General features: G+C 50.4%; 2 protein-coding genes and 1 pseudogene across 5 annotated transcripts in view; 2 read left to right on the top strand and 1 right to left on the bottom strand.

Moving 5' to 3' along the window:
- Positions 1-2,563: 2,563 nt before the first annotated feature.
- Positions 2,564-3,573, bottom strand: CUNH11orf86 (chromosome unknown C11orf86 homolog). Of its 2 annotated transcripts, none has more exons than XM_028117898.2 (2): positions 3,221-3,573; positions 2,564-2,662 (listed from the first exon to the last, which is right to left on the bottom strand). In XM_028117898.2, the coding sequence occupies exons 1-2, from the start codon at positions 3,488-3,490 to the stop codon at positions 2,564-2,566; spliced, it is 369 nt and encodes a 122-aa protein (XP_027973699.1). In that variant the 5' UTR covers positions 3,491-3,573. The 2 variants fall into 2 exon arrangements, with proteins under 2 accessions (XP_027973699.1, XP_087874123.1); XM_088017997.1 differs by having other exon boundaries at positions 2,564-2,659; positions 3,221-3,490.
- Positions 3,574-3,952: 379 nt separating this feature from the next.
- Positions 3,953-4,776, top strand: LOC114220252 (small ribosomal subunit protein eS25 pseudogene; annotated as a pseudogene).
- An 11,139-nt stretch (positions 4,777-15,915) lies between these two features.
- Positions 15,916-27,300, top strand: part of PC (pyruvate carboxylase) — a 98,953-nt gene continuing 87,568 nt past the window's right edge. Inside the window, exons 1-3 of one of the 3 annotated variants that reach the window (XM_028118098.2) lie at positions 15,945-15,988; positions 18,829-18,994; positions 20,887-20,924. The gene's annotated coding sequence lies outside the window, so the exon portion shown is untranslated. Of the gene's footprint in view, positions 16,042-18,828; positions 18,995-20,886; positions 20,925-27,300 lie in introns of all 3 variants that reach the window. The other 2 variants (XM_028118097.2, XM_028118100.2) reach the window with 2 other exon arrangements.

Genomic DNA, 27,300 nt, shown 5'->3' on the forward strand with positions numbered 1-27,300 from the left:
AAGTTTTTAAAGATTGTATTTATTTATTAGAGACAGAGAGAGAGAGAGAGAGCATGAGCAGGGGGCAGAGGGAGGGGGAGAAGCAGGCTCCCTGCTTGAGCAAGGTGCCCTACGTGGGGCTCGATCCCAGGACCCCAGGATCATGACCTGAGCCCAAGGCACACGCTTAAGTGACTGATCCACCCAGGTGCCCCGGTCGTTAATTTAATTGTGTCTGTAAAGATCTTTTTTCCAGAGCAGGCAAAATTCACAGGTTCTGGGGATGAGAATATGATGTATCTATTTCGGGACCACTTTCGGGGTAGGGTCACCTGGACTCCTTCACATGGCAGCTGGCCTCCAAGAGGCCAGAAACGAAGCTGCAAGGCCTTTTAAGGCCCAAGCTCAGAAGTCCCAGATCATTATTTCCACCGCATTCAATTAGTCCGAGCAGGTCACAGGGCCCACCCAGATTCAAGGCGAGGGAAAACAGAATACCTCTCTGGATGGGAGGTGTGGCAGAGACACAATTCAAGAGGACACACATGCACCAGGGGATGGAGGGTTGCAGCCATCTTTGGAAACAACCTATCAGAGTGTGTGTGTGTGCGTTTTGGTGAAGGCTTCAGCCGAGGGGCCCAGATACATGCTCCTTGATGATGGGGTTGCTGATGAGGCTGAGGTTGAACTGTTCTGCCTGAGTGGGAGCCCCCAAACCCATGAGCTATAGGCCCACCCAGTCATCAACTTACTGGGTGACCTTGGGCCAGTACTTCATTCATTCAACAACAGCTTACTGAGTACCTAGTGTGGGCTGGACTCTGAGCCAGGCACTGGGGTCCTAGTGGTGAGCAGGCCAGGTCCCCATGGAACCTTCTGTTTTGTGGATGACAAAAGTTCCTAACTGGACAAACTGGTCACAGAGCATGACAAGTAGGAGAACAGCAAGGAGTTGGGCTAGAAAGTCCCTGCAGACACAGACGCCGGGATGAGCCTTGAGGGCAGAGACCTGGAGGACGATGAGGACACCTCCCCATTCTGGGCCTCAGTTTCCTCCTCTAGACATCCAGAGGGTTTGCCAGAGCTATGGACTCAAACTACGCTTCCTAGAGTCCTGGGGCTCCCCAGAGGCACCCAAGGGGCTACTGCAGAAGGTGGCCGAGCAGCGGGCATCTGAAATTTGTGACTAGTTGGGCTGGAAGCTTCTGGTCAGCTCCCAGAGTCCAGCTTCCAAGCCAGGCACCCCAGTCTCTGATTCCAGCGGCTGTCCGGAGCAAGATTTCCCCAGGAACCCTCTTGTTCTTCAGTGGCCCTGTCAGGGTTCTGGGCTCTGTGGAAACAGGGTCTGGGTGGACCCTCAGGTCTCCCCACCATCCCAGGACAGACCTTGCACTAGGATGCTTGCAGCTGCCCCCTCACCTTTGACCTTGGGTCTGCTTGAGCCAAGAGAGTCTCAGGGACCCCACAAGAAGTACCAGTGTCTCTTAAAGAGCTCAGGCTCTTTGGGGTAAGACCCTCCCTTCTGTGTGGCCTTGGACGAGCCCCTTGCTCTTTCTGGGCCTCAGAGTGAGCCCTGTCTCAGAGTGAGCACAAAGGTAAAGCAAGTCCCCCAAAACTGGCTGGAGGTCAGCACAGGGGGAGGTGGCAATTCCTCTGGGGAGTGAGGTCGAGAGAAGTGGCAGGAAAGACCCAGCCTCCTGGGGACCCATGGGGGACCTGCCCCTGGTGGCCCTGCTCCACCATTCTGGCAAATTCTGAGCCAAGCCTTCCCCCCCTGAGGCAAGTTAATCACTAGGCAAATAGTTTACTTCAGCTCAGCAATCTTTATTCCCGTGTTCAGCCCCAAGGTTGGGAGCTGGGTGGGGGTGGGGCCAGGGGTGCCAAAGACAATAATTCCTTCCTTGCTCTGGGCCTCAGTTTCCACCTCTGTCACACAGGGAGGGAAGGCTTCGCCTGCTTCCTTCACTGGGACACTGTGAGGATACAAGTGACCATATATAGGCCTGGGCCTTTCGGCCACAGAGCTCCAGTACTGACGACCTCCCTGACTCAGTCCTTGCCCCTGGGGGGCTCGCTGTCAGGGAGGGAGACCCAAGCCTTGCCCACCACTAGCTGCTGGCAGGTGGGGCATGGCAGGGGGGTGGTGGGCAGGCAATGTGCAAGAGCCTCTCAGCCATGGGTCTGGCTTCACTGAGCTCTGTCTTGGAAGTTCATTACTGGTCTTGTGTGGGGCCCATGCTGTCAATACCCTTACTTCTAGGCAGGTTTCTAAGGCCCTCACACATGTCACTGTCCAGGGGTGCCCCCATGCCCAGAGGGCAGAATCCACCAGGAAACAGAACTGAGCCCCCTTCTTCTTAGCCCTTTTAGGGTCTTTGTGGCGAGCCAGCCTTGGAGTGGAGGGCCAGGGCCGAGGGGCAATCACAGGACCCTCGGGTGAGCTGGTGGCAGAGGCCTCAGCGCACCATGTAAGGAATGCAGGGGCAGTCCACGCAGGGGCGTCCAGGGGGCCACGAAGAGGTAGGTCAGCAGGCATGGCCAACCCATCTGGGTGCAGCAGGGGCCAACACCACTTCCAACATCCTTAGCTGGTGGTGCCCACAGGGGGCTGTGGGGAGGCCGGCCGGCTCAGAGTCACACCAGGGAAGCTGGAGACAAAGCTCTTCCACCTTCTCCTCACCTGCTGGAAGACAAAGGAGAGGGGAGGTCAGGGTCCTGATCTGACAACTGTGCGGTGGGCTTCAGTGTTGTTCCAGCTATTGCCACGAGGTGGTGGTAGACCCCAGAGACAGGAGCACCTTTTCTCCTAGGATAAGGAGGCCCGGCCGGCCGGGACCCAGCAGCTCCCACCAAGGGGGTCAGGATGCCCCCTTTCCTGGGGCAGAGGAACACAAGATATAACGCTGGGGAAGTTTTATTGGCTGATCTCCTTGCCTCCAGCGAAATCCACCCATCCAACACATTGCCAGATGAATCATTTTAGAACAGCTCTGGCCATATCACCAGCCCGCTCTAAAGCTTTCCATGACTCCCCAGTGCCTGTGGGGTAAATCCCAAATGCCTTTTGGGTCCCCGCAAATATGGTACCTGGATACCTCTCTTTCCAGACCCGTCTCCAGACAGCTCTGCTGTCTTCTTGGTCCTTGGCCCCATATGTTTCTACCTCTGAGCCTTTGTAGCCATGGGCCCCTCTCTGTGGAGTCCACACCCTCCTCCTCCATCCATCAACCTTCAGCCAAACCTGTTGATACTGCTTCAGCCACCGCTGGCCGTCTCCTCGCTGGGCTTGGATCAGCTGCTCCGTGTCCTCCGGGCCCCCTGGCAGCCACTCCTGACCGGGCAGGTCCAGCCTTTCTGGGCCTCCGACTGAGGGCCTGGCCTCCTCATGCCCGTGTCTGAGGCTCAGCACCCGGTGCAGTCGGCTCTCTAGAGGCTTCCCCCAGGGCTCCTGGAGTTTGCTGTAGGTGGGCCGTGGTCCTCGCAAGGACTGGCTGCGTGGGCCTATCCCCATGGTTCTTGAGGCTGCGAGCACGGGACTGCTACAGCTCCTCGGCAAGCCAGTGGCTTCTGAGATGGCCTGGAGTCTCCCCTCATGTGTTGGGAACTTACTTGGGGGCAAAGGTTGGTACTGCTGAGGTGGCCATCATAAACCAAAGGGCAGGCCACAGGGGACAAGCATCCCTGAGTCAGCGTCACCACTGCTTCTCTCTACCTTCTAGGGCAAGGGGTACAGGTCTCTTCCTCCTGCTCCTTCTCCTCTTCCAGGCAGCCTTCCCTGATCTCCCTACCCCTGAAGCACTTGGCCTCCCCTGAACTCCTACAGCCCGGGATGCCCAAATTCATTCTGTTGACACCGAGAACAGATGGCGCAACAGCAAAACAGAGATGGGCTTTTAAGAAACAGGACAGCTCCATTTTTTGTCCGACATCTTAGTGAGGCTGTAAGTGTGGCTGCTGATCTCTGAGCTTCACGATGCCTCCCAAGGACAACAAGAAGAAAGATGCGGGAAAGTCAGTCAAGAAAGGTAAAGACCTAGTGAGCAGATCTGGGGGCAAGGCCAAAAAGAAATGGTCCAAAGGCATGGTTCGAGGCACGCTCAATGACCTAGTCTTGTGGGTGGATGGGCGCCTGGATGGCTCAGTTGGTTAAGCGACTGCCTTCGCCTCAGGTCATGATCCTGGAGTCCTGGGATCGAGTCCCATATCGGGCTTCCTGCTCAGCAGGGAGTCTGCTTCTTCCTCTGACCCTCTTCCCTCTCATGCTTTCTATCTCTCATTCTCTCTCTCTCTCAAATAAATAAATAAAATCTTTAAAAAAAATAAAAAATAAAAAAATTACCTGGTGTTGTGCAACAAAGCTACATATGACAAACTCTTTTAAGTTCTCTAAGCGTAGGGGCGCCTGGGTGGCTCGGATGGTTGGGCGTCTGCCTTCGGCTCAGGTCGTGATCCTGGGGTCCTGGGATTGAGCCCCACATCGGGTTCCCTGCTCAGTGGGGAGCCTGCTTCTCCCTCTCCCACTCCCCCTGCTTGTGCTCTCTTACCCTCTCTGTCAAATAAATAAAATCTTAAAAAAAAAGAAAAGTTCTCTAAGCGTAGAACCCTAGCTGTTGTCTCTGAGAGAAGATTCAAGGTCCCCTGGCCAGGGCAACTCTTCAGGATCTCCTTAGTAAAGGACTTATTAAACTAGTTTCAAAGCCCAGAGCTTGAGTCATTTACACCAGTAACACCAAGGGAGGAGATGCCCCTGCCGCTGGCGAGGATGCGCGCACAGATCCCACCAACCATACATCCTGAAAAAGAAAACTTTGTTAAATTAAAAAAGAAAGAAACAGCATGGCTGCAGCCTAGAATAGTCAGACTCACAGAGACAGAAGGTAACACGGTGGGTGAGGGGCCGGGGAGGAACGGCCATAGCGCTTCAGTCCTGCAAGGTGACAACGTTACAGAGATTGCTTGAACAACACTGTGAATGTATGTAACGCTACTGAATTACACATAAAAATGGCTACATGGCTAAATTTTACGTTTCTGGATATTTTACTGCAACTGGACATTATTCATTAGCTGAGACGAATCCCTTCCCCTTCTTGCTCAATCTTGTCAGCCGCAAAATGGGTCGCTGTGAAAATCCAATGAAATCATGTATGTGGAAGAGCAAGACGGCCAGCAGCAGCTCTTTCAACCTCATGCTAGTCCTATTAGGTGGGCATTGTCATCCCCATCTTCTAGATGGGGAAACAGAGGCTCAGAGCTGAAGCACTTGGCATGAGGGCATGTCCAGTAAGTGGCGGAGCTGGGACTCGCTCCTTGGTCAGAACCCATGCTGCGGACCACTCCATTCCCCTGCTCTGGTATTGGTGGCTGAGGTAGGACCCAGAGCCGGGCGTCCTCCTCTGTGACCCCTGTCTGGGGTCAGGGACATTCTGGCTGCAACTCTCGGCTCATCCCTGACCTCTCCCCAGGCCTGGCCTGGCTCTCTTTCCTCTCTCTCTCGGAGTTGCTAGGCCTTCCCTGGGTGAAGGGTCTTGTCATATCCTCCAGGCTCATCTCCCAGCCAGAGAAGCTAAGGCAGGGCCGGGGTGCAGAGGAGCATGGAGAAGAAGGGCCTGACGCTCTGCCCCAGCCTGTCCCAAAGTTGGACTGTGACCTTCAGGCAGGCCTCTTCACTCCAACCCTGACCACACCTCTAATGTCCAACCCACACGCCAACCCTGGTCCTGGTTGAAAGGCAGCAGAGCCTGAGGGCCTCAGCAACCCCCCCCCCCCCCCCCCCGCACAGTGGGCTCAAACCCACATTCTCAGTGAAACCTGGTCTGGGAAGAGTTTGCTGACTCAGACTTCTGGGACGTGCTGTGGTGAATCACTGACTCTTGTGTCAAGCGTATAGCTGCCCGATTTCCTCCTGCCAAGTGTGTAATCTTACAACCTCCCAAATCCACCGAGGACAAGGAGATGTGTGTTCTCTTCTGAAGCTGCTGTGCTCGGTGATAAGCTCCCCTTAAGTCCACCTGTCCCCTCTGCACAGGTGAGGGAGGCAGCCCCCCTCCAGTCCCCCGCCCCCATAAACACAGTTTAAACACAGCAATTGTTGCGGGATGTTTTTTCTCCATTGGTGCCCGCGGTTCTTGGTCATGCCACTTCGAAGAATGAAGAGGTAGACCAGACAGAGTGGTGGGCATCAAAGCAAGTTTTATCGAGCCATTTATTGAGTGATAGCAAAAGTGATAGTCAAAGCTCCTAAGGAGGGAGGGGACCCTAAGGGGTTGCCCCCGGAGTTTCTTTTTTTTTTTTTTTTAAGATTTTATTTATTTATTTGAGAGAGAGAATGAGATAGAGAGAGAGAGAGCATGAGAGGGGGGAGGGTCGAGGGAGAAGCAGACTCCTTGCTGAGCAGGTAGCCCGATGCGGGACTCGATGCCGGGACTCCAGGATCATGACCTGAGGCGAAGGCAGTCGCTTAACCAACTGAGCCACCCAGGCGCCCACCCCCGGAGTTTCTAAGTCTAGGGGTTTTTATGGGCTTGTTGGCGGGCTGTTTTCATCTGATGAACACTCCCTGCGCTGGTCGTCAAATCAGGTTTTTGTCACCTATCTATCATATGGGAAAGGGTGGAGGGCTCCTTCCAGGGCAGTATAAAATCCTTTTAAGGGTGGTTTCCTCTTAGGGTGGAGGTTGGGGGGGGAGGGGCCTTGTCCTTGCTTGCCTGCCTTCCAGTCCCTGCCTGCCTGCCTTCCAATTACCCTTCATCACAATCACACATGTATGCCTCCCCTACGCCCCCCGACACTGGGTGTCTCTTGAAGGCTTTTCATCTCTGTGTTTCCAGAACACAACATAGTAAATACTCTGTCTTAAATATTGGAGACTATTCATTGTCTATTGCTGGCTAAAAAAATTACCCCAAAACTTAGTGGCTTAAGGCAACATTCATGTACCACCTCACAGTTTCTGTGGGGCAGGAATCCAGGCCTGGCCGAGCGTGGCCTCTGGTTCAAAGTCCCTCACAGGCTCCAATCAGGGGCCTGCAGCCATCTCAAGCTTTGGCTGGGGGCAATCTGCTTCTAAGGCCACTCGGATGGTTGTTGGTAGGACTCAGTTCCTTGCAGGTGGAGGGCCTGAGGGCCTCAGAGCCTCAGTTTCTTGTTGGTTGTTGGCTGTTGCCACATGAGCCTCTCCCAAGGGCAGCTCACACCATGGCGCCTGGCTTCAGTTGGAGCCAGCAAGTGAGAGGGCCAAGAGACGGTGGGCAGGCAGAAGCCAGAGTCTTCAGGGAACTCAGTCTCAGAAGTGACCTCCCATTGCTTTTGCCGTTTTCTGTTCCTTCTAGGGGAGTCACCAGGTCTAGTCCCCACTCCAGGGAGAGAGCCCCACAGGGCTTGAACACCAGGAGGTGGGATCCTTGGGGGTCATCATGGAGGTACTTACCCACAGACCAGGATTTTATTATTATTATTATTTTTTAAGATTTTATTTACTTATTTATTTGAGAGAGAGAGAGAACGAGAACAAGCAGGGGGCGGTGCAGAGGGAGAGGGTGAAGCAGACTCCCCACTAAGCAGGGGGTCCGATGTGGGGCTTGATCCCAGGACCCTGGGATCATGACCTGAGCTGAAGGCAGACGCTTAACCGACTAAGCCACCCAGACACCCCTTGTTATTTTAAAAATTTCTTATTTATTATTTTAAAAAGATTTATTTATTTACTTGAGAGAGACAGAGAGAGAGAGAGAGAGTGTGTGTGTGTGTTTGCGTGCGCATGCCCAAGCAAGCATGAGCAGGGGGAGAGGCAGAGGGAGAGAAATCCCCAAGCAGACTCGCCATTGAGCACGGAGGACTCCATCCCAAAGCCCTGAGATCATGATCCAAGCCGAAATCAAGAGATGCTTAAACAAGTGAGCCACCCAGGTGCCCCAGATTTGTATTTTAAATCATCATGCTGCCTGAGTTTAGAGCCTGGCACTTCTATGTGATAGCTCTGTGCTTTGAATGAGTGGCTTACCCTCATGTGCCTATAATTTCTCAGCTACAAAGTGGAAAAAATACCTTATTTCATCAAACCTAAGGTGGTGTTGATGGAAAGGTAGCATTAATTCACACATCATTAAGAAAGAATACTTGAGGAATGCCTGGGTGGCTCAGTTGGTTAAGTGTCTGCCTTCGGCTCAGGTCATGGTCCCAGGGTCCTGGGATCAAGCCCCGCATTGGGCTTCCTGCTCAGGGGCGAGCCTGCTTCTCCTCTCCCTCTGCTGCTTCTCCCTGTCAAATAAAATAAATAAAAATCTTAAAAAAAAAAAAAAAAGAAAGAAAGAATATTCGGGGTGCCTGGGTGGCTCAGTCAGTTAAGTGTCTGCCTTAGACTCAGGTCACTCCCCCCCTGCCAATTTGTGCTCTCTCTCTCTCAAATAAATAGATAAAATATTTTTTAAAAAAGTACTCATTGGGGCCCCTGGGTGGCTCAGATGGTTAAGCGTCTGCCTTCAGCTCAGGTCATGATCCCAGGGTCCTGGGATCGAGTCCCGCATCGGGCTCCCTGCTAGGCGGGGAGCCTGCTTCTCCCTCTGCCTCTGCCTCTCTCTCTCTCTCTCTGACTCTCATGAATAAATAAGTAAAACATTTAAAAAAATAAAAATAAAAAAGTACTCATTGGGCACCTGGGTGGCTCAGTTGGTTAAGCGACTGCCTTCGGCTCGGGTCATGATCCTGGAGTCCTGGGATCGAGTCCCACATCAGGCTCCCTGCTCAGTGGGGAGTCTGCTTCTCCCTCGACCCTCCCCCCTCTCATGCTCTCTCTATCTCATTCTCTCTCTCAAATAAATAAATAAAATCTTAAAAAAAAAAAGGACTCATTGCCCATTCGCTGGAAGATACAGTCCATTTCAGAGAGGTTAAAATGGGCGTGGGGGGGAATGGTGTGTCGTGAAATTAATGAAACACATAGTATCTCTTTCCTAAAGTGGTTTCTGCGACTTAGATATACGGAGAGGCTGCAAATGGGGGCAGGCCACCCAAATATTCTTATTAGTGAGCCAATGAAATTGATCTACATCTACACACTTTGGGCAAAACTTTTTTTGTTTTTTGTTTTTTTTTTTTGATGATACCTAGGAGTAAGGCCAAGGGGAACAGGGTAGAATCTCTGCCCCCAGAAAAGGAGGGATTCTCATATACATAAAGGAAGTCACCTTAAAACAGACACCACGTGCTGAGAGTGGAGGAAAGAGAATGGGAGACCACATTTGGTTTGGGGGTAAGGAGAATCTGGGCGGGCTGCCAGGAGGAGGTGGTGTTGGAGCTCGGCCTCAAGAGCAGGAAGGATTGGTGCAGTTGAGACGGGGGTGAGATCCTACAGGTGACCGGAGCCTGGGAACACACAGGGTTACCCCTGGGTGGGAGAAGAATCTGGAAAGGCAGATGGAGCCCAATCTCTAGGGAGGCCTAGAGTTGGAGATGGAATGTGGCCTCTGTTCCAGGACCTTACCTCTGTGCTTGCATTTCATCCTCACACTACTCTGGAAGTTAGCCCCATTTTTCAGATGAAATAACAGAAGCCCAGAGAGGTGAAGCAACTTGCCAAGGACACACAGTGAGTAGTGGGTATTAAATTCATCACTGCAGCGTCAGGCCAACAAACAGAGGCCTTAGCAAATGTGTGACCACCCTTTGTGGGTCGGGCCTGGGTCTTCACACACCCTATGGAACTATGAACCAAATGGTTAATGCCCCTAGAATTTTCCTTCAAAGTATGTTGCCCGCCAGAAGTATGGCGAGGGGCTGTGCAGATATACATATTTAATTTAAAATTGTCTGTGTATGTTTCAACTGATAATTCATCTCTTTGCCTGAGCAACTCTTATAATACAGTACATTTGGGGGGAACTAGTTCTACTTCGGAATAATGGTACCAGATGTGTTCATGGTTGTGGTTGTCATTTCTCCACAGGAGGCTAGAATGCCAGGCTATCAGGTTCAACGCCAGACTTTGGCCATGTTATCACTTGGAGAAATCAAACAAAGGGAATGATAAATTATAATAATGCTATTGATTATGAAAGCTCCCATGTTCTGAGCACCCATTCTCTGCCAGGTGTTGTGCTTAGGGCTTCCTATATGGAGTCCCAAGGAAGTAGGGGAGGATTATTTCTACGTTACATACGAGCAAGTGGGATCAATTCGTGTAGTACTGGAGCTCATAATATAGGTGCTTTTGCAGTTTTTCTAATATGCAGGACCTGATTATTGATGGTGAGCCTGTCCCTTCTCCTGGGTGAGCCTATTTCCTCATCTGTAAAATGAATGGGTCTAGGGCTGCCTGGGTGGCTCAGTCAGTTAAGTGTCTGCCTTCAGCTCAGGTCATGATGGATCGAGTTCCACATCGGGCTCCTTGCTGGGCAAAGAGCCTGCTTCTCCCTCTTCCTGCTGCCTCCCCTGCTGTGCACTCTCTCTCTCTCTGTCTGTCTGGCAAATAAATAAATAAAATCTTAAAAAAAAAAATGAGTGGGTCTAGCTGGAGTGTCCCAAAATTTCCTTGTTAAAAAACACCAGTTGCTGGTCCCCATCACAAACCCCCTGCATGGATAGGTCCCGACAGGGGCCTGAGAAGCTGTCTATACAATCATGCCCCAGGTGATCTATATCTTGTGGGAAATCTTGGAAACATAATTGCTCAAGGCCCTTCTGCCTCTGAGGACTGTGATTTTAGGACTCAGATTTCAAATCAAAGCCCTTCCTTTGAAATCTGAATTCTGCACATTCTTGCCTTCTCTTTTCCCCCAAGGCAACCATTGGAGCAAAAAGACCACAGCCTGGGGGTCAGGGGACTGGAGGTCCAGTCCTGGCTCTGCCCCTGACTAGCTGTGTGATCCAGAGGGAAGTCATTTCCCTTCTCTGAGCCTCAGTGTGAGAACTCCAGGAGCTGTGGCTCGGGGTGGGGGAGGGGGAGGATTTTACCCTCCTCTGCCTCAGCCTGTAAGCAACCTGTGAGCAGCCTTGGTATGGGCCTGAAGTGCTGGGGGGCTGGGATTTGCTAGACTAAGGCCCACCTTTGCAAGCGGAAGGTCTGACCATCTTGGAGAGATCCCATGATGTCATGGGCTCCACAGGCCCTGCGGACTGAACAACTAGAGTGGGAGGAGGCCAAAATGATAGAGTGGGTCCCTGGGGGTAGGAGGTTTAGGGCATTAACTAATAAGCCTGGAGACAGTAGTAGGGGAGGCGTTGGGATTTAGTTTTCCCCAACCCCAAAACAGTATCTGCGTGGCCATGGCAAGGGTACAGGACAGCTTCATACAGCTGTTGTTTCCACACTGCACAAAACACTCTTGGGGAGCTGGGACTGCAATCCAGCCCATGCTTTGCCAGCTCAGTCACATGCTGGCATGACTCTGCTGCCCTAAGAAGGGCCTCAGCACCAGGATGCCACCAGAGGAGCATCTTTTCCTCATTGTCACAAGGTACCGCATGGGTTAATGGCGTTTATATATAAGTGGGGCGGCCTGGACCCTTGAGGACCTGCTGGGAGGAGAACAGATCTTGAACCACCTCCACCCCCATCACACACCCCAGGGGTTCTGGGCTGCTTCGAAGAATAGAAGACAAAACTCCAGCCCGTGCAAAGGACAGGTTTTGTCCATTCTTCTTGCCTCCTCTTCCCATCATGAAGAATTTAACCCTGAGGTCTCACCAGCAGCCAAACTATCTGAGGTTCCAGCTGCCAGAATTTGGTTGTTTTTAAAAAAGTGACCTTCTTTTGTCTCCCAGGACAGGGGATCTGGGGCATCTAGATTGTCCTTGTGAGGTCCTCAGGGCAAAGCGAGGCTTCCGAGCTGTCAACAGAGGGAGGTGGGTTCATGGTGGCTGTTACAGTTTGAGGGATCCACCTGGGTGCTTCTGCTTATCCTCCTCAGTCCTAACTGCTCTCGGGCCTCCCCACAGCTCCCTCTCAGGCAGTGCTTCCTGAACTTGCTGGGGGGCTGTCCCGGCTAATCTCCATGCCTCCAACCTATCATGCCTCCCTGCCTTTGTTTAGGCCATGTATGGGATTCCTTTTACCAATAAATTTACCTGATAAGCTCTCAACTTATCTCTGCCTGCCTATCAATCAATCAATCAATCAATCTATCGACTTCAGCATAGGCATTGCCCCCTCCAGGAAGCCCTCTACACCCCTCTCATGGGGTAAGGGACCCCCTCTTTGGACTCCCATAGCACTCTGGCCATTATCTCTAGCACAGCACCACACTGTTTTGAAATCATACACTTTGAGGTATATCTCCCCCTCTGGTCTAGGAGCAGCTTGGGTGTGGGGCAAGTAGCTCCTTTTTCTTTTTCTTTTTTTTTTTTTTTAAAGATTTTATTTATTTATTTGAGAGAGAGAATGAGAACATGAGAGAGGGGAGGGTCAGAGGGAGAAGCAGACTCCCTGTTGAGCAGGGAGCCCGATGCGGGACTCGATCCCGGGACTCCAGGATCATGACCTGAGCCGAAGGCAGTCGCTTAACCAACTGAGCCACCCAGGCGCCCAGCTCCTTTTTCTAAACGGCCGCAGAGTGACGGTACCTCATTGTCGCTCATGCCACCCCTTCCTCCTTCCTGGTCTGGGGCACCCTAGATGCCTCCCTCCTCAGAATCTGCTCCTCCCACCAGCCCGTGCCCTCCCCCTCTTTAATTCTCCCCTTCCCCTTAAATGTGGTGCCCTCTGAACTCCCCTCTCTATTGGTGGACTCCACTCGGCCTCAGGGGCGGTCCTGTTCCCTCCCAGGGTTTTAACCATTAAGTGTGGGCTGATGACTCCCATTCCTTCGTTTGCTGACTATTTATTAAGCATCTACTGTGTGCACTCAACTCTTGTAGTGGTAACATTCAAATGTGAGAAAAGGGATGGGAGTGCAGAAGACAAACATAAACCAAGAACTCTCCAGAAAGTGATTGATACGAAGAAGCAATTTTTTGTTTTTCTAAAGATTTTATTGATTGATTGATGAGAGAGAGCGCATGTGCCTGGGGGAGGTGCAGAAGGAGACGGACAATCACAATCACAAAGTCAAGAATTGGACGCTTAACCAACTGAGCTGCCCAGGCGCCCCATCTGTTTTGTTTTTTAAAGAGCCCGGGGGCGGGGCTCTTATTATCCGGAAGCCAAGAGAGTAACTTCTTTTGGTCTCTTAGTGGGTCTCAACACTGACCCACATTAAAACCATTTGGAGAGCTTCTTAAACTAGCAATGCAATGCAGACATCTCATTGCCCAGATATGGACCCAAGTAGTGTTCTGCTGGTCATTTTAAGACCTCTGAGTTGGTGATCAATATGCGTTAAGAGCCATGGAGTAGCGCTCAGGAATCTAGCAAACACCCCGTCCCAAGGAGATTCCATCAGAGCGGTACGGAAGCCCACACAGAGAGATGCTTTCTGTAAGTCACATGAGGCTCTCCACCCAGGTTTTGTCTTCGCGGTTTTCTCTATCTGGGACGGAATACCACTTTTAACTTTGTCCTCATGGGGAATTCAGCCTGGGGGTAGGACACAGCCCGGATGGAGAGGTGTCTAGTTTCCTAATCTAACTTGAACTAGATAATTTATATACCTGAGCTAACTGTCCAAAATCCATACTTTTTTTCGGTCACAGTTTCTAGTTCTCAATAGTTTCTTTGTTCAGACCTCTACCTGGTCGTGTTGACATGGGAATCACCTGAACCTGGCTGGAGCCACCCACTCTTTGCTCCAGACCCACAGGTTCACAGGGAACCAGCCAGGATTGAGCTGACCTGTCACAGCGCCTACAGCATGGCCAGACCTAGAGCAGGGCCTTGCCTTTCTGAGGGACACCGGGGCCCACATTTTACACATACACAGCAAGGGATATAAGATACAGGAGGGAAATGTTGAAATCACAAGGTAGGCATGCTATAGAAGTAATAGGGACAACAGTGTCATAGGGACTCGGTGTCCATCAAGTCCAACCGCTTATTTATTTGTTTGTTTGACAAAGAGAGAGAGAGAGCACAAGCAGGGGAAGCTGCAGGCGAAGGGAGAGGGAGAAGCAGGCTCCCCACGGAGCAGGGAGCCTGATGCGGGGCTCGATCCCAGGACTGTGGGATCCTGACCTGAGCCAAAGGCAGACACTTAACCGACTGAGCCACCCAGGAGCCCCAAGTCCAACTGCTTTTAAGAGGAAATTCAATCCAGAGAGGGAGGGGCCCTGGCCAAGGTCACACAGCTTTAATTCTTTCTGGCACAAATAAAGTTCTGACGTAGAAAGAGTCCTAGGACCTAGACACCTAATAGAATGTAAGCTCTAGGGGTGCCTGGGTGGCTCAGCCAATGAGCGTCTGCCTTCGGCTCGGGTCATGATCCCAGGGTCCCGGGATGGAGTCCAGCATCAGTCTCCCTGCTCCGTGGGAGGCCTGCTTCTCCTTCTCGCACTCCCCCTGCTTGTGTTCCTGCTCTCGCAATCTCTCTGTCAAACAAATAAATAATATCTTAAAAAGAAAAAAAGAATGTGAGCTCTATGATGTGATGCCACAGGGTATGTCTTTTCACCACTGTGTCCTGGCAGAGCACTAGACTCATAGTAGGTAGGGCACAATCAAATGAATTGTTACTCGAATGACTATGTGGATCTGGAGAATTGGGACTTCAATCCTTGTTCTGCTACTAAAATAACTGTGTTGGACTGACCTATGGTGAAGTTCAGGCAGATAGGTGGAAGGAAGGACAAAAAGTTGGAGAGAAAACAAGAGACAGAGAATGTAAAAGACACAACAGAGAACGGAGTTGTAATATCTTTCCATGCTCAATAAGCAATTTTTAAAAAAAAGATTTTATTTATTTATTTGACAGAGAGACACAGCGAGAGAGGGAACACAAGCGGGGGGGGGGGGGGGGGGGGGAGGGAGTGGGAGAGGGAGGACCTGGCTTCCCGCGGAGCAGGGAGCTCCATGCAGGGCTCGATCCCAATCAGGACCTGAGCCAAAAGCAGATGCTTAACAACTGAGCAACCCAGGCACCCCTCAATAAGCAATTTCTAATTAACAAGATGTTCTCATAGTCCTTGATCCTCCTCACTGTCTGGAAGCAGGTTATTTTTCCTCCATGCTCTCATTACCATCTGATGTACCCTATATTTTGTTTATTGTCTGTCTTTTCTCTCACTGTAAAGCAGAGATTTTGCTTGGTTTTGGTCACTCCCATATCCCCTGGTTGGCAGAGAGCCCAGCTTATGTAGCTTTCTGTTTAATCAAGCCTTCTAAACCTTCTAGGTCCCGCGGGGCCTCAATTTGTGGATTAAGAAACTGAGGCTCAGAGCGATGAGGTTGCTTGTCCAAGGTCACAGAGACGTAGTCCTGCCCATCACCACCACCCCCACAGCTAAGGGACACAATCACACACACCCGTGTGGTACAACCGCCATCTCCTTCCTCCTGCCCTTCGCAAACGCTTTTCCTCCGCCCTCTTTCCTGTGGGCTCCGTGCATTTGCGTCCAGCCCGGATCTCTGAGTCCCCGTGCGATCTGTTATGCTTGCGGCTTTGGGAGACACGTGCTACTCGGGTGAATGAATCGCACGTCCCCACCCCCGCCGACAGCCAATCACAGCGCGTCGGAGCCCGGTTACTTCCGCCTATTGCGGGTGGAGGCCCTGGCGGTGCGGCCCACGTGGGGCTCTAAAGACAAGGGAGTAGGCGGTGGTGCGCCAGGGGCGGGCTCTCCCAGCCTTCTCACCAATCCAGGGACTCGCCGGGGACGCGAGGGGCGGGGCTGACGTGGGGCGCCAAGGCTTAAACGTTAGGGGTAGGCGGGGGGTAGGGAGGAGCCCTGAGCGGGGGAGCGGTGAGTGACGGGAGTCACTGCCCAATAACAGGAGGGGATGGGCTACCTGAGCCAATAATAAGTCTGTAAGGCGGAGCCAGGACTGCAGCAAGTTCGGTTGCGCGGAGACCGCAGCTGTTCCCTGTCAGTGGAGGTAGCGGCGGTAGAGACGGTGGCGACGACTTGCGGCGGAGGGGAGGAGGTGAGTGCCGGCGGCGCTGCGCACCTTCCTCTCCTCGCGGCGGGTCGGAGCAGGTGGGCGTGCGCCAGCGCCGCCGCGGGGGACGCTTATGTAAGGGTCGTGCGCGCCAAGGCGGTGCGGGCTCCACGAGTGACGGCTGGGGGAGACGGCGGCGGGCGGTGCGCGACGCGACGTGCGCCGCCCCTCCCCTCCCCCTCCCGCGGGGATGGCCGGGCGGCCGCCGCGGGCCCGCCCCCGCCCTCCTCCCCGCGCACGCACGCGCTCCCGGGACCGTGCTCCCGGCCGGGCCCCCTCACCCGGACCCCGGCCCGCCTCCCCGCCGGGCTTCGTCTGCCCCGAGTCCCTGGCGGCGGCCGGCGGCCTTATTCCTGTCCTCGGGCCCATTTTGCAGATGGAGAAACTGAGGCACGGAACCCCCACATGCCTCGGGCGAGGTCCCTGAGGGTTCGAACCCTAGTCTGTGAGAAGCGCAAGCCCAGGCTTTCCTCAGCGTACTGGAAGTTGTTCAGCCCTGAAGAAAGCCGCGGCGTGCACGGCGAGGGTTTTCCGTGTTCCAAGTGCCTGCCCTCCGCCGGCTGTAGGGATTCTCGTAGTAATAACCTCGTCGGGCATTCTCGGTTCCACTTGGTTTCGGGGGCGAAGCAGTGATTCGTCTGAGGCTGCTTTGTGAGGAGGAGGTGGGGCTGGACGCAGCCCGTTATTCTCGGGCTTGAAGCAGTTTACAAAGTGCACTGGCCCGGGGCGGTGAGGAGCAGCGGGCGGTTCTGGAAGTGCCCTCCTGGCCGCGGAATCGGGAGCCCCGACTTTGAGGACCTGCCACGGCAGGTTCTTTCCAGCGGGACTTGTTTTGGGTACTTTTGAGTGAGTTGTTTCGCCTCCGGCGAGCTCTTTCCTCAGCGCACAAGTTGCTGGGGTGATGCCAAGTCCCTAGGTGCCCGGCAGCTTTGAAACTCTTAAAAATCGAAATGTTCATTTTGTGAGCGAGAGAGTAGGCCAGGGCTCATTGTCCCCATTCTGCCGCTGAGAAAGCTGAGGCTCCCGGTGATGCCGGTGCTTGCCAGATCACAGTTAGAGCCTCTTTACCAAGAAGTCTTTGCCTTCTCTGCTGCCAGCGGTCCTGGTTGCCCATTACACCCTTGCCCTGCCTGAGCTGCAGACCCTTGGGGGGGGGGGCGGGGGTGGATGTGCTCGGCGTTTGTAGTTACTCTCAGCGACAGCTTTTCTGTTTGCCCGGTCCTCATCCTAACTCTGTCTCCATCGCATTCTTTTGCACACCTACCATGTTGGGAGCCTTAGTCTGGGCACTGAGAGAAGACTTGGGAGGTGAGGTTAATCCTTGCCCTAGGACTGCTGGCCGACTGGGGAGAGAAGAAGAAGGAACTTAACCAGCGAGTCAGCGTGCCACAGATGTTTGTGGAGAGCCCAGTGTGGGTGAGGTATGGCCTCTAGGAGGCCTCTAGGAAGTTCAGTAAAGGCCCACAAATCCAGGCCGACCGCACACTGAGGCCAGGGAAAGGAGAAGCGGGCGAGACCAGGGCAGGCTTTTTGGAGGAGGTGAGTGGTGAGTCTCCTTCAGTTCCATTAAAGCCTTCAGTGAAGAAGCAGTGATTGGATTTGAGCAGTCCAGGTTTTATTATGGAGGAGAGGTGAGTTTTAAGCAACTAAAACCTGAAAGCAAAAGGCTGAGGAAGGTGGGAGGAGAAGGTGGGGCAAGTAGCACTTCCCAGTTGAGTACAAGTTTGGTCGGGCACTTTGAAGATGTAACAAAGGTGAGGGCACGAGATGTAACAGAGGGGCACAAAAGTCAGAAGTGGGATTGGGTTCCACAGGTGCCATGGGGCTTGGTTGGGCTCCAGGGGCCCAGCAGCAGGCCTGAGCTACAGGTTGTGTCTGTGTTCTAGTGAGCAGCTTGTGAGCAAGCATCCTGTGTTTCTTAGTGGCTGCCCTGCCCTGCTGGAAGGGGCTTTGTTCACAATAGTTGCTCAATATCTGTTTGTTGAATTGAATTCGGTTGCCAGCCAGTTTCCACAATTTGTCCCAAAGCCCCCTCTGTGCCTTCTTTCCTGTTCTCTCGCCCAAAGCCTGCTCCAGCCTGATGGACCTTCTCTGTGCCAGTTCTCATTTCCAAGATCATCCTTCAGGGAGATTCGCCCTGGTGGCTGTAGTCTCTTGGACTCCTGCTGCCTTTCATGTACCAGTACAGGCCACCTGCCCTTTTTTTGCCCTGCTCTTTGCTTTCTCCTTGTTTCACTTCTGGCACCCAGTAACCCAGGTACTGTGCCAGGTGCCAGTCCCCCTAACATTGCTCACAGAGGCCCTGGGACCATGGCAGGGTAGACCTCAGACCCAGGTCATTCCAAGTTGCGGTTCTCTGTGTCCCTCTGCCCTGTGACCTGTCAGTGCTGTTGGCAAATGTTTCGGGTGAATTACTGGAAATGGCTCAAATTGGAAACCAGTGAGGAAGGAAGGGCAGAAGTTGGGGAACCAGGAAAGGAGACCTGTTTGGGAGCTGCATGGATGACTGTCACAGGGCAGTGAATCTGGGAGGAAGGCCTGGATAGGCCCCAAACTGTGCAGATCTGTCACTAGCACTCTTCTGCATGAGCTGGACGCCTCACTTGAGTAGACTTTCCTTGAGGAGTAAGGTGGGCCTTCTCGTTGACTACCTCCCAATAACAACTGACCCTCTTCTGAATGGGCCCCGACTCCTCATATCCAGACAGTATGTCTTTTTGGGGGCTAGTTTCTCACTAGAGACCTTTGCAGAAGTGTGCCATTTTGCCTGCTTACTCTGAAACCTCACCTGGGCCTGACTGACCATCCCTTGGTCTCTGTCCTAGCTGCTGCTTCTACTCTCAGTTGTGGACACGTTGTCGAACTGCCAAAGGAGTAGGGCACCATAATGGACCATGGGAAATGATGGAAAGAAGAACCATTTCCTCTTAACTACTGAGTGAAAAGATGTGAGGCCATCTATTGGGCTTTTTCTTCCATTTGACACCACAGGTACCCTCTTCTGCCTTAGCCCATGTCTGAGATGGCTGGCCATCATCCCAGACCTGCTTTTTAGTGTCTTTCCCCCCAACCCCCCACCCCCGTCTTGTTCCTTGGTGACCTTGTTTTCCGCAGGACTTCCTCTTATCTTGTCCTATCAAAGTGAAATTATTCTTCAAGACTCAGGCTTTCCTGCATTATTAAGTCTTGCCAAGTCTGTTCAGTTGGATGTGGGCTCTCTCTCTTAATAATAATGATAACTAATGATTTATTGTTATTAATAATAAAAGTCAACTTTTACTGCGCTCTTACTGTAACTGTAAGGTGGCAGGGGGCTTTGCTAATCCCGCCACACGTATTACCTTACTTGGTCATGACAACAGTCCTACAACAGAGGTACTCTTAGGCCCTCATTTAACGTCTGTCCCAGGCTGCCAGGCTCGGAGTTCCTGCTTGGCTCCCTCTCATGTATTACCCCATTTTCATTCTCTGTTAGTAGCCCTCAACAACTTGCTCTTGGGCTTTTTGGGAACAGAGCCTTTGCTTCCCGGCATGGCTGCCTCATGCGAGGTATGTGCTCGCTAAATATTTTACTGAATTGAATGCCCCAAACATTCATTTCTAGCCTTTACATAATCTATCAAGGCAACTGATCTTCTTACAACATGGATTCAGTCCATTTGATGGCTTGCTGGCCTGTGTCTCCATTTTGCTCTTTACTGACAGGTGTGGCCTTTCAAAAACAAGCGGTCAAGGGGCGCCTGGGTGGCTCAGCTGGTTCAGTGTCTGACTTCAGCTCCAGTCATGACCTCGGGGTCCTGGGATTGGCCCCCTGTCAGGCTCCACGCTCAGTGGGGAGTCTGTTGCTCCTCCCTCTGCTCCTCCCCCGGCTCGTGCTCACTCTCAAATAAATAAAATCTTTAAAAACAAAAAAACCCCAAGTGGTCTGTAAAACTCCAAAAAATGATGGGCTTCCATGGGCCTAAACAAGGGGTGTGCTCTTCTGTGTGTATGTGTTATCTCTGTAGGAAAAGATCTGAGGGGGCTGCCTGGGTGGCTGATTTGTTAGGCGTCTGCCTTCGGCTCAGGTCATGATCCCAGGGTCCTGGGATCGAGCTCCGCATCAGGCTCCCTGCTCAGAGGGAGGCCTGCTTCTCTCTCTCCCACTCTCTCTGCTTGGTGTCCCCTCTCTTGCTGTGTCTCTCTCTCTCAAATAAATAAATAAAACCTTTAAATAGAAAAAAAGGAAAAGATCTGAGGAAATAGGAAGCATACCAGCTCTCAGGTCTCATGTAAGACCGTTCCTAATTAGTGTCAAGTTGCTTAGTGAAATAGGAACCAGGCTCGGAGAATCCAAAGGGGAGCTACCTCCTGAAGGATTAGAGACAGCTCTGCCGAGAAAGTGGGCCTGGGGCTGAATGGAGGTGGGTAGAAAGAGAAAACACTTAAGATAAAACAATAAAAGTTTCCAGAACTTCTTGTTCTTGTGTAGTAGGTGCCAGAAAAGGGTTTTTCTTTCATGCTTCTTACTGAGCACGTTAGCTAATGTCTGAGAGCGTCCTTTGTACCAGGCTTGGTGCCCGTGCTTTGTCTGTGTTACCTCACTGGAAACTCTCCGAGCTGGATGCTGTTATTATTCCCATTTCACAGATGAGGAAACAGGCTTTGAGTGGTTATGGGAATGGGTGGCTGAGCAGCAAGCGGTGGGGCCCAGACAGTTGGACAAGAGCCAGGGTGCTCTCAGCTCCCCCCCACCCCCCAACCCCCGCCGCCGTCCCAAGTCCCTAAGATGGAAGCAAAGGAACAGTTCTCTGGGTTCTAAATCTTATGTTCTTGCCACTCCTAGGTTCTCTGGGGAATGCCTGGAGAAATGAGGATAACACTTCTTTTTTCTCTTACTTTAGATAGCAGCTGCCTTCTGAGAGCTGACAGAACACTGAGGGTAAGTCTGTGCCTGATTCCAGGTTGGTGGGATGCGCATGGGTCGTCTTCAGGAGCAGGTGTAGGTGTTAGCAGTCCTGGCATGTCCATCATCAAGTTCAATAAATAAGAAAGGTCAAGCTCTGAGTTTTAGAAAATATAAGCAGTCCTTGTCTGTTCTTGATCTCTCTTGGTTTACACAGGAAAGTGATATCTGGCTCTCTGCTGGCCCCGGTAGGTAGCCAGCAACCTTGGCAGGAGGCCTGACTTCTGGCAGGGTGTGGCTTGGGAAGCTGGTCAAGGGGAGGGTGGCTGGGCTTCTCAGGACCACAAGAAGTATGTTTAGGGCTGGGCAGCCTCTGGGAAGACCCCTTGAGTCAATGGGTAGAACAGGCAGCTGGGCAGTGGGGGACTTGGAGAAGTGTGAAGCTGGACATGGGAGGTGGCTCTGTCTGCTGGCTGTAAAGACACTTGATCTGTGTTTCCAGACAATGACACCCAACCTTTGGGAGTCCCAGTGATAAGGGAGTAAAGGGGTGAAGTTGGATCTTCTTTGCCCATATAGTGCTCAGGCAGCACTGTCCCATATAACCAGCTGCTTCTCACACAGGTTTCCCCCAGTGCACCGATCTGGGTGCACCTCCTCAGCCTAATGGCTGAGGCCCTCTGGGCTGCAGTCCACCTAATGACCCAGTCCTATCTCCCTCTGCTAGTCCAACACAAACGTCCTGCCCGGCACCATCCTCGCTCTCTGTCTAGCGTCTCCCTGTATTGCAGACACTGATAATGTTGCTCTTCCCCACATCCAGAGGCAGGCCACTTGGCTATCCTCATTTTATAGCCAGGTGCCCTGGGGGCTTTGTGGCTCAGGGACAGCCTTCCCCAGAGCTCATGTTCTGTGCTCAGAGTGGAGATTCCTTTGTGTTGGGATTTTTCTTGGGATTCCACCCATTGTGTAGGGATTTTTCTCAGGTGACCCATCATGACCCAGGAGTTGTTCTGCTTTCTGAGATGTTCCCACAGTCCTCTCTAGTCCTAGGTCTTGGACCAGCAGTGGCCATTTTCCACTCTAGGATTGCGTTTGCTTTGAAAAGTAGGTGGAGTGGGGCACCTGGCTGGCTCAGTCGGTAGAGCTTGTAACTCTGATCTCAGGGTTGTGAATCCAAGCCCCACATTGGGTGTGGAGCCTACTTAAAAAAAAAAAAATTCTCATCAAATGAAAAGCAGGTGGAGTAAAGGCAGATGGGTATGGATTTTTGATGGACTCTGCCCTCCACAAGGGTTCTACTGCCCTGTTCTCTCTGCTTGCTCTCATCTTCCTATTCTTGGTTGATAGAGTTGAATGTTACTGCTCTTACTTGCATCCCTGTGGGGAGAGGTGGGAGAGTTGGGTGAAGACTCCAAACCAGCTATCTTTTGGAGCTGAGAAATTGGGGCCCAGAGAAGGCTGATTAGCAGAATCCAAGATTCTGACCTTCCCTCTGCTTTTTTAAGAGTACCCTCTTCTCTTGTATGTCTTCCCCCAAATCCATCAGTATCAAGGGAAAATGAGTTGCCAAGAAGGGCTGCCTTTTACCATGTCATCTAATTTGTTAAGGCTTATCTATAGGCGCTTCATCCCTAAATCCCTGCTGAATCCTTGGAGTTTTCCTTGGTTACTGGAACTAAGACTGCCATGGAAGGTGGCCGCCCTGCCCTCCTCTCCTGTCACCTTGGTGATCCTGGAGGGAGCGGGATGCGGGGTGTTGTTGTTGTTTTAAGTAGTATGCCAGAAGGTGTAACTGAGGTCATCCCAGCACCCCCTCATCGCCGCTGTCCCGTAGCTCCTTATCTGATTTGCCGGCAGGCCAGAGAAGGGGTGGGGGGCGGATAGCCAAGACTGCTCTAAGTACATTTCCACCAGCTGTGTGTGGAATGGGGCCAGACTCCACATGTGGCAGCTCCCCTCCTCACAGACAACCATCCCTGGCTGAGGCCTTAAGGAAAATTCCGTGATCTGTGCTGAGTCATGCTTAGTCTCCGAGGATCTGTGTGGTGCCTTTCGCATGTCTGTCACTGGTCAGCCAGGCGTCTGGGAACCGCTGCAGTTACCCGGGAGTGGTATCATGCTGCTAATCTGTTGTATTTGCACATCACTGTATGCTTCTCTGAGTGCTTTTACTAATGTGCTGTTTATCAGCATGAAATTTATTAATATGAAATCATTAATAAATGTTTTGTTTATTCTGGATTTCTCTCTTATGGATGAGGAAACTGAAGTTCAGAGAGATTAAGTGACCTGCTGAGTTTCAGGTGACTGGAATGTCTGGGTGGGGATGGGGCACCCCTCCCCTCCCCCTGGGCTTTTGTGTAACACAAAGATAATTTGGAAGTTACTTTGGTTGAAAAAAAATTGATTTTCAATTTGTTAAAGTCACAAGCTCCAAAATCAATTTCTTCCTTTAGGGGCTAGTCTTTTTGTCATTTATTTTATTATTTATTTATTTATTTTTTTTTGTAGTTTATTTAATCTCCACACCCAGTGTGGGGCTCGAACCCATAACTCTGAAATCAACTGTCATGACCTCTTCTAGCCAGCCAGGTGCCCCAAAGGCTAGTCTTTTATTTTTATTTTTATTCATTTATTTATAGAGAGGGACAGGGTGGAGAGGGGAAGAGGGAGAGGGAGAGAGAGAATTTTAAGCAGGCTCCATGCCCAGCATGAGCTGGCGTGGGGCTTGATCTTACAACCCCGACATCAAGACCTGAGCAGAAATCAAGAGTCAGATGCTTAACCGACTGAACCAGCCAGGCGCCTCTAGTCTTTTAAATTTCACTTTTAAGTAAAGCCTATAGATCTTTCTGTTCTATTTATGATTCTAGAAAATTTTAACAAATCAGTTTGACAGGAATTTTTGATTAATACTTGATTCCATTTGCAAACTTAACTCATTTGAAAATTTTAAATTGAATTTGTAAGTTACGTTCAACTTTCTTTAATTATTTTAACACTTCCAATTGTCTGCTTAACAGACATCCCTAATGCTTAAATAATTCCTGTAAATCTAATAAATTAAGCTGTTAAATTTTCTTTTCTTTTTTTTTAAAGATTTTATTTATTTATTTGACAGAGAGAGAGAGAGACAGCGAGAGAGGGAACACAAGCAGGGGGAGTGGGAGAGGGAGAAGCAGGCTTCCCGCGGAGCAGGGAGCCCGACGCGGGGCTCGATCCCAGGACCCTGGGATCATGACCTGAGCCGAAGGCAGACGCTTAACGACTGAGCCACCCAGGCGCCCCAAGCTGTTAAATTTTCTTAAACATTCTTACACTGTTTTATGTTTTACCATTTTAAATCTATTCTACTCACTTTATTGAGGTATTTCTAACATAATAAATGGCGCATCTTTAGTGTATAATGTATAAATTTCCACATATGTATCCTTTTGTGAGACCTTAACCAGTTAACACAGTGAACACATCCGTTGCCTCTGAAAGTGTCCTCAATGCCCCTTGGTTGTCCCTCCCTCCCATTCCTCTCTGCTTCCCCCATCCCCAAGTAGGCACTGAATTGCTTTCTGTTACTGTAGATTAGTTTGCATTTTTTGGAATTTTACATAAGTGGAATCATAGAGTATGTATCCTTTTTTGTTTGGCTTCTTTCACTCGGCATAATTATTTTGAGATTGGTCCATGTTGTTGCAACCATCAATAGTTCTTTCCCTTTTGCTTCAGGGTAGTATTCCATTATGTGGGTACTCCACAGTTTATTTAATTCACATGTTGTTAGTCATTTCAGTTATTTCCAGTTTTTGGTGGTTCCAAATAAAGCTGCTGTGAATGTTTGTGTACAGGTCTTTATGTGGACACATATTTCCTTTTCTCTTGGGCAGATGTGTAGGAGTGGAGTGGCTAGAGCATATGATAGGTGTATATGTAACTTGAACTTGCCCAACCTTCTTCCAAAGTGGCTATACCATCTTACATTCCCACCAGCAGCCTATGAGAGCTCTAGTCTCCACATCCTCACCGACACTGGATATGGGTCAGTCTTTTTTAGCCATTCTAAAAGATGTGTGTTGGTGCCTTGTGGTTTCTTTTGTTTGTTTGTTTGTTTTAAAGACTTTTTTTATTTATTTGACAGAGGGAGACACAGTGAGAGAGGGAGCACAAGTAGGGGGAGTGGGAGAGGGAGAAGCAGGCTTCCTGCTGAGCAGGAACCCTGAGGCGGGGCTTGATCCCAGGACCCTGGGATCATGACCTGAGCCTAAGGCAGACGCAAGACTGAGCCACCCAGGCGCCCCATTGTGTCTTGTGGTTTCAGTGTGAATTTCCTTGGTTACTAATGATGTTGAGCATCTTTGAGCTTATTCGTCATCTGCCGTACTGATTTTAAACTTAATAAAATTCTTACTTAAAATCGTGTCCCAACAAAACTCAGTTACATATTTTAATTGGAATCTTGAGACTGACTTGTTATTCTGAACAGACTGAATTCCCCTGAAGTACATAAAATAACAGATACACACAGATTTCTTAACTCAAAATTATAAATACTATAGTTTTTATTTTCTCGGGCATATTTATTCTTAATGCTTTAACTTCCTGGAATTAAAGAATCTTACCTAACAAAGAAATAATGCTATGATTTCAAACTGTAGTAATTTATTTTCCTAAGCAACTTCAGGAGTTTCTTTCTCCAGTAGATGACAGTTCTTTATAATTCAAGAGATTCCTGGCCAGGATGAAACCAGGTCTTTTCCTTTGAGTCCAGCTGCTAGGCAGAGTCCTGATTCATTGCCGTTTTGCCCCCCCATGGGGATAGGCTCACAGCCCATATGCCCCAGATTGAAACGTCACTTTGCCTATTCCTTTTGCTATGGGACTCTGCACTTTTTCCACACAGGCTGCCATACCGTGTGACTGGATCACTAGATTCAATTAAGCTAGTTAAGGCTTCATTTCTCATGCACTATGACCACAAAATAGGTGGAATTAAAGTACGAACTAGGTGGAATTGAAATTCTGTGTATCTTCCAAGGCTTTCTCTTACCGAGGACTAGCTGTGAAATCAGGCCAGTGACCCAGCAGTTTTGGAATTTGAGTCCTAGTCTTTTGAGTCTAGGTCTGGCATTCCACACCCTCCCCTCCCCCATTTCTTACATCTTCTCAAATGAAGAGAAAGGGAATCTGGTACTTCAGAGTACTGGTGGTTTCTGGTCATGCTTGGTTACCAAGAAATCCTGGCACCCAGGACCCATGCCTGCCTTTTGCTTTTCTTCAGTTCACCTTCCTAGAAATGGTGAGAACCCCGGCTTCTCCCTGACCTTGCAGTAGAGAGCTACCAATCTCTTTGGAGGGCCCATTACCATCAAATTATTTTTATAGATTTGATGTTAGATGATAAATGGATTTGGACTTGTATTCCCATCCTGGTCACTATGTGTTGGCCTCAGGAAACTTGTGGGTGCTTAGTGGGACCTGGTGCAAAATTATTAATGCAGCCTGACCTCTCCCGTGATGGCTGATGCTGATGTCACCCCATGTGTGTAAGAGTGAAAGTCTGTGGAGTTCCAAGGAAAGGAAATTTGAGTGGGGGACTGCTTAGATTCCTGCTCTGCAGTTTGAAATACAGTCTCTATTTAGCTTTGGCTCTGAGTTTACCCTTCAGGTGGTGAAGCAGCACTGTGTGATAATAAAGAGCATATGGGACTATATTGATGATGGCAGTGACATCACTGAGTTAACAGAATCTCTGTTCAGAGAGAGAGGAAGATGTGCTCCACCACAGGGCAGGGCATTAAATGGCAGGAGATACAGAGAAGATCACACCTAAAACTTAAAGTAAATAAATAAATAGAGCATATGACACAACAGTGTCAGTTCTAGAAATGTAACCGAAGGTATAACAGGGCAAGCACACAAACTGGGCTGCTCAGATCAGCACTCCTTTAGCAGAAAATGGGAAACCGGGGCACCTGGCTGGCTCAGTTGATGGAACGTGTGACTCTTGATCTCAAGGTTGTGAGTTTGAGCCCCACATTGGGTATAGAGATTACTTAAAAATAAATCTTAAAAAAGGAAAAAAAGAAAAAATGGGAAACCACACATCAAAAAAGTATTGCTACACGTGCAGTCTGTTCAGTGTCATACAATGCAGCTTTAAAAATAGCCCTTGTAGCCTAATCAAATGGTTGCTCTAAATTTGTTACCCTAGAACAAGGTGAGAAAAGTATATTATAAAACAAGTGTAGCATCTCCTTTTTGGTTATTTTGGAATGCTATACCAAAATCTTTTTCCTGGTTGCTAGAATTATAAAATTATGTGTTTAAATATTTTTTGTTTTGCTGTGTCTTTTAATTTTGAATAATCAGCTTTAAAAAAAAATAGAGAAGGGTGCAGTTTATAATACGATGTGGG

This window comes from Eumetopias jubatus, unplaced genomic scaffold, assembly GCF_037043125.1.
Source record: "Eumetopias jubatus isolate StellerSeaLion01/CBP00866 unplaced genomic scaffold, mEumJub1_p1.0 scaffold_13, whole genome shotgun sequence".
NCBI classification, from domain to species: Eukaryota; Metazoa; Chordata; class Mammalia; order Carnivora; family Otariidae; genus Eumetopias; species Eumetopias jubatus.